This window comes from Rousettus aegyptiacus, unplaced genomic scaffold (genome assembly GCF_014176215.1).
Source record: "Rousettus aegyptiacus isolate mRouAeg1 unplaced genomic scaffold, mRouAeg1.p scaffold_m13_p_3, whole genome shotgun sequence".
Lineage (NCBI taxonomy): Eukaryota > Metazoa > Chordata > Mammalia > Chiroptera > Pteropodidae > Rousettus > Rousettus aegyptiacus.
Window position 1 is genome coordinate 84135288 of NW_023416306.1, and position 12166 is coordinate 84147453.

General features: G+C 31.5%; 1 protein-coding gene and 1 pseudogene across 10 annotated transcripts in view; both read left to right on the forward strand.

Moving 5' to 3' along the window:
- Positions 1 to 12166, forward strand: part of MYO9A (myosin IXA) — a 224161-nt gene that overhangs the window by 67161 nt on the left and 144834 nt on the right. For 7 of the 10 annotated variants that reach the window (XM_036217683.1, XM_036217679.1, XM_036217682.1 and 4 more), the window contains exons 7-10: positions 15 to 115; positions 3595 to 3721; positions 8902 to 8991; positions 11227 to 11343. In XM_036217683.1, coding sequence (XP_036073576.1) covers positions 15 to 115; positions 3595 to 3721; positions 8902 to 8991; positions 11227 to 11343 — 435 coding nt within the window. The remainder of the gene's footprint in view (positions 1 to 14; positions 116 to 3594; positions 3722 to 8901; positions 8992 to 11226; positions 11344 to 12166) is intronic. The other 3 variants (XM_016126825.2, XM_016126827.2, XM_016126831.2) reach the window with 1 other exon arrangement.
- LOC118601510 lies at positions 618 to 736 on the forward strand (annotated as a pseudogene).

Here is a 12166-nt window from a genome sequence, read left to right on the forward strand (position 1 = left end):
TTTTCTTAAATAAGCAGGATTACTTCACAGTGGAGGGGGAAGATTTAAAGCATGACTTTGAACGCTTACAACTGGCAATGGAAATGGTAGGATTTCTTCCCAAGACCCGAAGACAGTGAGTTTATTTATTGTATTCTTATACCCTCAGTAGAGAGCAAATTCTCATGTGTGTTTCAAAAATACCCTTTTCTTGGTCTTTCAAAGTAGTTTTATTGTATCCCTGACCTAGTACCTCTTCCATCTTAGATGTTGCTTAGAAAATTAATTTTTCTAAAAGACTCTTTAAAATTGCTTTTTTTTTTTTTTTTTTTTCCTTCTTTGAGAATCAATTTTGGAAGTTGGAGCTCTTCTTCTTGCAAAGAACTACAAAATAGTAGTTGATAGAGGGTCACGGGAGCAGACAGCAGTAAAGTAATGGCTGTGTGTGGAGCCAGAGGGAAGATAGAGTAATCAGGCGGGGGAGGGGGGTTGTTTCATAAACTATATAAATGTCTGACTGATGTACTGTAACTCGAAACTAATAAAAAAATATATTACATTACATTAGAATATATTTTAATAGTTTATGGTGCCCCCTGATGCCTCTCCATGGACCTAACTTTAAAAGTGTTGCTTTAGTCTACAGCCATGACAACCTGAATGTGCCCAATCTCTTCTGACCTCGGAAGCTAAGCAGGGTCAGGCCTGGTTAGTACTTGGATGGGAGACCACCTAGGAATACCAGGTGCTGTAGGTGTTAAAAAAAACAAATAAACAAAAAAACTGGTGCTTTATAACATTATTTTTATAATTTCTTGTTTTCTATATCATTTATTTCTGATCTTATTAAGGCATACATACCTATTAGTAAAACATAATTTTCTGTGTATTTCCTCTGTAAATTTATGTCTGTTCTATTATACTAAACATTTTATTCATTGTACTAAATATAAACAAAATAGAAAACTATAAAGGTTGAGTTAAAGATGAACGAAATTATATTTAAAATAAAACATTATTTAAAATTAAAGACACAAATAACCTTGACTCTCACCAGAAAAAATAGTAACTTATAAATATTTTTTGGAGGGGGGAATTAGTGTTAATAAATATGTCAGATAGGATTATATTGTCAACTTTTAATCTCATACTAGGAGTAGAAAAATATCAGCTCTGCCATTTATTTTTTGCTTATAATTACTTTATTGGAATGCATCTTCAATTAGCAGACTATGTCAGAATTTCTTTATGAAAGATGAGTTAAAAACAAATAATATAATATGTAAATATGCAAGCATTTAATTGGTGACATAAACTGCACTTCACTTGAAAGTTAATAAATAAATGAGAGTACCCTCTCAAGTCCTCCAGACTATATTACTTACATTCTTCCCTTAGGATAGCACATTTACCTCGTGTGACACCTGACTGACATGTGAACTGAAGTGTTAATCTATTTATCAAATAATAGTCTTAATTTAATTTTTTAAAGATAAGATAAGGTAGATAACATAAATTGGAACGACAGTATTCACTTTACACACACCAAGGAGTGTCTTTTACACTTTCTGATATGACAGTATCCATCTTATATTGGAAATCACAGGAAACACTATGTTTCTCATAGGCTGGCATTCAATTTGACCCTTCTCTGTCACTCAGATTATTATCTTTAGATTTTCCTTAACACAAGTTTTGCATTTTAACTAGGCTGATGGTGTTCTCTAAAACATTATGTTATATTCTGAATATTCACTGTTTTCTTCATTCCTTGAAGGAAATATCTTCATCTCTTTTTTGCTCATTTAAATACTTTGCATTTTTTGGGTAGGGTATATAATGTGTATTGTTGGTCTCTTCTCCTGTGGCCATGATTGACTCTGCTAATAAACCACAATATTCTTTTCTTTTGCAGTCAGATCTACCCCGAAATTCCTCTAAATACAACCTTGCAGGCAGTCTAAAGTTCAGCATGTGAATTGAAACCTGTTTTCTTTAGAGTACTACTTTTTTAATGAAATTTTCTTTAACTGTGCGTTGTCTGTATTTTAAGATGTCCTGCCCTATAGTATAGTTATTTAATCTTATCTCCTAATGCAAGATTATAAGCTTTTTGAGAATAGGGATTCGTATCCATATTTATTAATCTTTTAATATTGAATCACAGTATATTGATTACTTATATGATATTATTGCTGGAGACTATGCATCACATATTTATGTTTGAGAAGTCATTAATATTTTGATTTTTGAAACCCAAATTCTGAACAATGTAATAAACAACTATATGAACTACCACTAAAACAGTTTTTTAAAAAAGGCTCAGGAATTTGTTTTTATGTCTTTTGGCTTCTATTGATTTTTATAATGTTCTAGTTGATACTGAGTTTCCTCTCTGATTTAATTCAGAATGCTTTTATTTCTTTATAGGTGACTTGTGTTTTGTTTAAAAATTTTTTAATTATTTGAGAAATTAGACATATAAATGAGTTGTTGATTCAAGGCCTCTGAAAGTATAGCTATTAGATCCCTAAAGCAATATCTTTGTTTTACTTAGACTATTTCCTAATTTTAGGAAAACACATAGTTAAAATTTCCTAAGTGGAACAGACACAAAGACACAAAGATATATGTATATGTAGATTCTAGAAATGGCTTTTAGATGGGGTGTTTAGTTATATTAAATGCTTTTGAAATGTCAGGTAAATGAAGGACATAATATACTGTTCATAGTTACATGGAAGTCCTTGGTGTAACCTCTATGAGACATTTTGGTCAGGGGCAGATGCCAGAATGTGACAGTAAGTAGGGAATGACAAAGCGAAGACAAGGAGTATAAGTTAACTTTTCAATAAGCTTGTTTGTGAAGGAAAGGAGAAGATGTGAGATCTAGGATGGGTTTTTTAAAGTAAGAGAGAAGTGAACATGAGATTATTTTGATAGAAAGTTCTTGTAGGTTCAGGTGAGAGATAGGAAAAAGGTATAATAATGTTCCAGAGTAAACTGGAATTCATAGGATAGAGAGCACAAGTTGAGGGATTAGTTGTTGACTACAAGAGGGTCTAGATGTAGATGTTTCACAGTAGGGGCCTGATATTAGATAATATACCCCAATGACCTCAGACTGTTTTTAAAAACATGTAGGCTACTTTGTTAAAAGAGATTACAAGACCTCTCCCCTAAAGATTCTGATTCAGTAGATGTGAAATAGTGTAAGAAAAGGGCATTCCATTTAGTATGAAAAAACATTTAGGAAGGCATGGACTTTTGTAACAGTACAGCAGATTGAGACAATAGCAAGAAGTCCCTTTTAGACACCTTTATCGGACAAGCAATACAAGATTTAGACAACAGCAAGAAGTTCCCTTCAAATAACTATACTTGATTAGTAGTATAGTACTGAAATTAAAGTTGTGTAATGCACTTTTCACATTGCCTGATATAGTAAACAATAAATTTTAGTTACAATTATTTTTCCCATATTTCTTATTTTCTGAAGACTAAATACTTCATATTTGTACTGGTTACTTTGCTTGATGAGAATTTTTAGGATGTAGGGAGTTGGCTTAGAGAATGCACACAAGCGAGCTGTAATTTGTGGTTCTATTTTCGCAGGATTTTCTCTCTTCTCTCAGCAATACTACATTTGGGCAATATCTGTTATAAAAAGAAGACATACCGGGATGACTCCATAGATATCTGTAATCCTGAAGTTCTGTCTGTTGTCTCAGAATTATTAGAAGTAAGTGATTACATTCTCATTTGTAAGGGGTAATGCCTCAATTTTTATTTTCTGTAACTATTTTGTAGGGGTAAATGGGTTAATGCTTTTTATTAATACTATTTCTCCGAGAGATGGATTTTTTTTGCTGTTGAATATGCCACAATCTGTAGAAGATTTAGGTTTTCTTTCTTGCCTTGCTTTGCCCCAGACACCTATAATCCTTCAGTTTGCTGGATATTATGAATATTTCACTTTAGACTGAAATTTTGTTTAGATTATTTTATTTGAAGATGGAGTATGTGGATGGGTGGGGAGAAAAGCATACTAATTTTTTTTTCTTCATGGCTCAATGGAATCTAAGGTTATTGTTTCCTATCATGCTTCTTTCCTCGTTAAGGTCTTTATTACCTTATTCATTCTTTCTGGAGTGATGATTTCTCATGTTTCCCCTGCTGACTTCTCATCTTGCCTGATTTATCTTAAAAGGGGTATCATTTTTTATAGGCTCTCTCCTCTGGCAGAGTAAGGAAATACATGTGTGTATACTAACTTGGGTATATTCATATAACTACGAATATTTTTGTGTAACCATCAATATGTATAAAGATATGAGGTTATCATGGTGATGTTTCTAACTAATCAGTTGTCACATGTATCATTCTAGCCTTCTCTCCGTACTTAGCTGTAAACTCCCACTCTAACAATTAGGAAGCTGTGTCTCTTCAGCTTTTATTCATCTACTTAATTAATTCTCATAATCATGTATAGCAGTATTAGAATTGTTAATCCATACCCCTGTGGGAAGTGATTTTATTAACTAAAGTACAGTGCTTATGTGTAGTGTCTTTTGCCTTTAGTTTTGCAGTCTTCCTTCACTTTCAGAATTACTTAGGTCAGTACTTTTTCCTCCCATTCTCTTCACTGAGGTTGTTTCATGTATTTGTCATACAATTAGATTCTATCCTCATGGTCTGCATTCTTTCCTAGGATCCCCCAACATCTTTAATTATTTTCTGAAACTTTGTATACATTAAGATTCATTCTTTGTGCTGTATGGATTCTGAAAAAGGCATAATGTCATGTATCATCTGTTAACAGTATCATATAAAATAGTTCACTGCCCTAAAAATCCCCTTCACCTATTCCATCTCTCCCTCTAAACATCTGGCAACCACTCATCTTTTTACTAGTTATAGATTTTTCTTTTCCAGAAAGTACCATAATTGGAATCATACAGAATGTAGTCTTTTCATATGGACTTGGTTCATTTAGCAATATGCATTTAAAATTCATGCATGTCTTTTCGTGGCTTGATAGCTCATTTCTCTTCATTGCTGGGTAATATCCCATTGTATGGATATACCACAATTTGTTTATCCATTCACGTAAGGGACATTTTGGTTGTTTTCAGTTTTTTGCTATTATGGATAGACTTCTTTTTTCTGTTAAAATATTGCTCATCTGTGGTAATATAGGGTATTGCGGCTAGTGGTCAAGTCTTCTGGTTCTAGGGTAGTATTCCTTCTTTGATGAGAGACTTAGAAAGAGCAATTCAGGCAAGTCAAAGAGGAACTCAGGTGTTGGTAAAAAAGGAGAAATCCACTCCTGAGAAATTTGGCACACTAGTGTCAAAGTTAGACTAACCAGCAAATGTGATCTGATAGTAAATCTTACTTTAGAACCCAGGCTTTTAAAATTCTTTCTTATTATATATAGTTTGAACTGGTTCTAGGAATAAAGGTTTGGTAATAAGTAAAAAGAAGATACCTTCAAAGTTGAGGAGCTAGAGAAGATATGACAGGACCTATCATGGTATCCTGCTTATAGTTAGTTCTGAGCAATTATTTTTCAAAATTATCTCCTCTAATTGGTTACATTTGATATTAATAGATATTAATACCTTTGTCGAGATAAAAGATAGGCACAGTAACTGGTAAACTCTTCAGTTAAGATTTAATATAATTCCCTTTCTTACCAAAGTGATTCAGTTCAGTGATAAATAAAGATTTAGATTTTAAGAACAAATTTTCTTTAAAAAATGGATTAATTTTATTTACTTTTACAATTACTTTTTGTAGTTATCTCTGGCAAAAGCGAATGTTTTAAGTCTTCTGTTTACTAAATTCTATTTGGGATAGATAATTGTGAAACTATTGAAAGGAGAAGAATCTCCAGTATTTAATTGTGGGTAATTGTGGACCATGTTTTTTGTTGTGAGATATTAGAACTATTACCAAAAAGTGTTCAGTTTTTAGCAGATTTATGTTTCAGTATATTTTAATATCTATTGAAACAGTATAAAGAATGTTCTTTTAATATATTAGTTTCTCAATTAGGTGATTATGAGAAGCATTATAGATTGGATATTGAGTCCATTGCTGATTATCTTGTATTAATAAAGTTAATTTTTATTTTTAAAAGTCATATACATACAATTAAGAATATTTGGAAGATTATAGAAGTAGCCTATTAAGATATTAATTCAGTAATATTTTCTTTAGGATGTTTATCAAGTAGAAGCAAGATTAATTGTGTTTTGTGTGCTTGTGCATATGTGTGTAAATCTGTGTCTGGTCATTATTAGATTTTAGTGCCAGCATTAAGCCAATTTTTTAAAATGAGTTAGGTAGTTTTCATCCTTTTACAATTTTTAAAAATTGTATTTAAAAGAAGAATCATTAGCCGAGAATATTATGTTCCATAAATATTTGAGAGACACCATCCTGTGACCAGCCATATCTGATGTCCTTTGGTTTGTTTTAACTAATTTTTTAGGATTTTAAATCTAGCTTTAGTTGATGTTAATACTTTGTGTTTTTCTAGAAAATCATGTATTGATTAAGTGTTTAAAATTTATATTTTTGTGTTCTTTCAAAATATTTTAATATTTGAAACTTTTTCTTTATGGTGTTGGATCTCTGTTTTATTAATTTCTTTTTTTTTTTTTTTTGATTTGGGGAGATTGGTCTTTGATTTCTTACTTGCAAACAATTGGCCATTAGATTTATCTGTCCTACCATTTTACTTATGTATTAATTTCTGTTTTAACATATTTTCTTCTCTTTTATTCCTCTGTTATGAAATGTTTTCAGCACACAATACATATAGGGAACAACATATTTAACACCTGTATACTTACACCCACACAAGTAATAAAATATTGCGTGCAATTGAAACCCACTGTGTGCTCTGCCCTCACCAAAAGTAAACACTAATATGAATTTGATATTTATCATTCCCGTTTATATATTTTTATATTTTCAGAATAGAGGTTTTCATTAATAATATATAGTTCTCTTCTGCATGTTTTCAGACTTTATATAAATGTTACAGTGTTCTAAAACTTGACTTTTTCATTCCATATGATTTTTTTGAGATTTTTCAGTGCTGATTTATATATTCTAGGTTCTTCTTTTTAGCTGTTGTCTAAAATTCTGTTACATGAAAACAACATAATTTTTCTATTTTAGTGGAGATTGAGGTTGTTTGTAATTTTCCATGTGTAAATAGTACTATGATAGCCATTCTTTTACATGTCTCCTTGTTAACACATGTGAGAATTATTCTAGGGGATAGACCAAGGAGTAGAATTTTTGGGTTATGGTATAATCTACATATTGAGCTTTACTGATATTGATGAATGGCTCTCCATAGTGGTTGTATTAATTTATACAAGTGTATGAAAATAACCTTTGCTTCATATTGTTGCCAGTTTACATTTGTTTGTTCCTTTAAAAAAAATTTTAAATGCTCACTTTAATAATAATTGGTTAAATGTAGAGATATACCAGTGTTTTTATCACATACGTGTTTTCTTAGTTTTATTGTTTTTGTGAAATCTGATATTAATTAATTTTTTTCCTCAAAATATTTTAAATGTATGTGAAAGGTTATGATTTTATATTTAGTCTTTGGCTGTTGATTCTTAGTTTTACTGCATTTTGTGAAGGTAATGTGCCTCAAGATGATTTTTATTTTTTGGAATTTGAAGATTGAGCACTGGATGCTCTAAAAGAAGATATATTTTCTCCATGATGTAATCATACTTAAAAAATGATTGATCTGTCAATTACTGGTATCAGGGTAATATCTCACTATTGTTTCATAACTCAGTTTCTCCTTGGAGTCTAATATTTTTTGCTTGAAATACCTTTTATCATACTGTCTCCATGAAATTATGGAAATTCTATCTTTATTATAATGTATGGATGCTTTTATAAAAAGCCCGTTTTACCATTTTATGCTCATCAGTATGGCAAAAACCAAGTCTGCTAATACTAAGTATAGTCAAGGTTTGAGGAAATAAGAACTCTCAGTGCTGCTACCAAGAGAGCAAAGTGGTAAAAACTGTACAGGAGTTTGGCAATATCCTGTAAAGCTGAAAATGTGCACTGTCAGCTGGTAATTCCACTTTTAGGTATGTACTTCAGAGAAACTCTTAAACTCATATGCAGGAATATTCACTTCAGTTTATATTATAATAGTGCAAAATCGTAAATGCCTATAAGTAGAGTGAATTATACACAATGGTAATTTATATACTGCTATATAGCAGTTATAATTAATAAGCTTGATTTAAATTATCAACATAAATCTAAAAAACATGGGCTTATGATATTACATACAGATAAGATTTAAATGGACTAAACAGTATGATATAGTTATTGTGTTTATTAATACATCTAATATGTATTAATACATGAACTGAAATGATATATATCAAATTTATGATAGTATTGTCTTCTGGAGAGTAAGAACAAAGGTGGCATCAACTATGTCTTAAAGTCTATAGCATCTGTAAATAAAAATGAACATGTGAAACATAAATTAGTACTCATTGTAATGTTCTTGGAATTCAAAAAGTGTTGTCACTTTTTAGTCCATTTCTTCAGGTTGTTGGATTATCATTGATTGTATTAAAATTTGTTTTTTGTACTAGTCTGTATTTTCCATATTCTGCACAATGAAATGCATTTCCCCATTATGATCAGAACAATAACTTAAACTTAAATATAACCCATCGGTCTTATTTACTCTTTGTTTTTTTCTGGCAAATATTTGAATTTCCCAGTGTACTCTGTTTTCCTCTGTTGTATCTTTGCTAATCTCATTAATTTTTTCCCTTTATAGCTTTTCAATAAATAATTCAACCCATTGTTGTAAATATTATATGTTGAATATACTTTTCTTCTGTACAGGTTAAAGAAGAGATGCTATGTGAAGCATTAGTAACAAGGAAGACTATGACAGTGGGAGAAAAGCTTATTTTACCATACAAGCTGGCAGAGGTATGAATAGATTTTCTTTGAAATCAAAGTACTCTGAACATTTTTAAAGTTTAGGTTTGTGGTTTGTTTGTTTGTTTGTTTGTTTGTTTGTTTGTTTTTAAACACAATGAAAGTAACAACAAAGAGTGTTGCTTGAAATGTTTTCTGGGCCCTTGAAATTTGATTATGAACTTTCCATGAACTTGGAGACTTAAAGTTGAATGTAATTTTAGGCAGTAGGCTTAATTTTTCTCCAAGGGTCTTAATGTGTTCACCATTCTTAAGTTTCATATTATTAACATGGGGCGAATAGATGGTACCTAGAATTATCAATGGCAGTAGTTGACCGAATTGATTATTCCTCCTTGAGGCAGTTTCTTATCTTCCGGCACATCATACTCTCTTGGTTTACTCTTTCATTGCTGGCCACTCCTTTCCAGTTCTTTTTGTTTGCGTTTTCTTTCTTCTTGACTTTTGAAAGGTGCAATGCCCTAGGACACAGTCTGTCTTTTTCTCTCTGTATTCTTTATCTAGATTATTTCACTCAGTCCCATGGCTTTAAGTATTATCTCTATACTGAGGCTTCCAAGTGCGATTAGTTACTATAGTGAACCATTATTATTATTATACTACTCAGGTGTATAGGAGTAGGAATGTTATTGAAAAGTTGACTAATAGTATAAAATTATGAAAATGTTAAGAAATCAAACTGACAGTTATTATAGAAATAGGACAGCAATATGAGATTAGAAGACTCAAAGGTGGGGAAATAGTGATTGAACTGTAGAGAATGCTTTTTGGGCCGACATTGATCCATTTGTCCTACCTTTTGGGTCCTAACTGTACCTACAAGTCTACATTTCTTATGTTAGGTATCTCACATCATATTTTATAGTCTCCAACTTTGAGAGCTCCTTTTTAAGTAACAGAAAAAGCCAAACCTTTAAAGAGTTTTGCCCTTATTTTAATAAAGGTTCACTGTTTTTATATTTTCTTCTACAACTTTTTTCATTATAAAACATTTCTTTATGTTTATTTATATTGTAACTTTAAATTTAACTTTCTAGTATTATTTTTATAGCCTCTGCTTTATTTTGTGTAGATTTGTTTAGTGTACTTATTTGTTTAGTAAATATTTGAAAACTCTTTTTTGCCCAGACACGTGTTAGGCATTAGGTATCAAATAAGCAGCAGTTCTTACGGATTTTAGTATTTTATCGGAAGGGCAGTGGAAAGCTCTTAAAATGATTTAAGCAAAAAAAGTGTCCAAAGTTTATTTTTAAAGGATCACTCTGGCAACAGTAGGAAGAATTATTTGGAGGAGAGTATATTAGTTTTCTATAGCTGTATAACAGATTTAGCCACTTAGTACAACAGTGATTTATTATCTGACGGTTTTCGTGGATCATCAGTCTGGGCATAGGTTAGCTGGGTCCTTTACTCAGGGTTTCACCAGATTGAAGTTAAGATGTCCATCAAGGCTGTGATCTCATCTGAGATAGAACGTCTTTATCCAGTTTCATAAGTTGTTCAGTTCCTTGAAGTTATAAGACTGAGACCCCTAATTTCTTGTTGTACTTTTTACATGTTGAGATTTCTTTAACTAGTAGACACTATGGTTTAGAACAACTTCAGATTTATAGAAAATTTGAGCAGATAGTACAGAGAATTTTCATAAACTTGGGAAAGCTTGAAATAAGGGAAAAAAATAAATTGTATAACTCCATAATGAAGGAATTGTTACTCTAAGTATGGAGAATTCTAGAAATTACTGTGGATGATGACAAGCTGAAGATAATTAGGAATATAATTGTGGCGGCATTATGATTTATGTTTTTAAGAGTTTGACCAGGATTCCACAGATAACTGATGCCTTTTTGCTAACATATTTGTTGCTCTGCCTGGAATACTCTTCCCCACATGAGCTGGCAAGGATAATTTGTTTGTAAACTTCCTATTATACCTTCTTTACCAAGTGAAATATATACCATAATTTTCAGTAAAACTATTTTGAACTGAGTGATCTACATTTTCGCTTATCTTTTAAGGCAGTTTTAGCCTAGATTCTATGAGTTGGACTAAATTAATGAGTATATATAGAAAACTTCAATTATAGCCTATTTATATTGAGAGAAATTAATTTCTTATTCGTTAGTAAGCTTTCTTGAATGGGAGCAAAGCATACTTTGTTACAGTATCTTAGATTATTTTCAATTTCACATGTACTCCTAACCTTTTTTTTTTTTTTTTTTCCAGGCTGTGACAGTGAGGAACTCCATGGCTAAGTCTTTATATAGTGCCCTATTTGATTGGATAGTTTTTCGGATTAATCATGCACTTCTCAATAGTAAAGATTTGGAACAAAATACCAAGGTAGACATACATTGATTATATGTTTTTCTCAGAAAACTCTTTCAGTAATATAGTTTCACATGAAATTTGGAGAGACAGAATTATATAAAAGTCCTGAGTAAGGATCATCTTGTATCTGTATTCTCTGCTATTTCCTTCCTTATTTCTCTTTTTACTACTTTATTCAGAGGAACTGTATTCTATGTGTCTTTTTGGGCTTTTTTTCTTATATACTTGGATTCCTATATATGTACATATACAGAGTTGCTTTTAACTTAAAAATGTAATCATAGTATTGTCAAGGTAAGAAACATCCAAACTAGTAGATAATTTTTATAAGAGTTAATTTGAGCCGAACCAACAACATATTCTGGGGAGCAAGATCTCAAATGCTCTGGAGAATAAGTTTTGCAGTTTCTTTTATGCATTTGAAATTAAGGAAGGAACTAAGGAAGATTACTGGAAGATGGAAGAAAGCAACCAGGAATGGGATTCCTGGATAGTTAACAAGATTATTTGCTCTTTTGAGGGTTAGTATCCCCTTTAGGGGTATTACTTCTGGTATTTCAAAGGTATTGTAACCTAGACCCACAAAAACAAGGTCGGGGCTGGCTTACACCTTTTGCTAAAGACGTTACATACCTGGGCATGACTGCCCACCATGACCTGCCCAGTTAGGAATTTAGAATCAGGATCACCCTCTGAGGTTATTTTCCATAGAACACCTTTTTTCCTCTACACTGTCTGTATTGTTTCTATAACTTGTATTTTATTTTAGCTAGTGTGTCTTGAAATATATCTAGACCTCATTATTTTTAGCAACTTTGTAATACTGTATAGTATG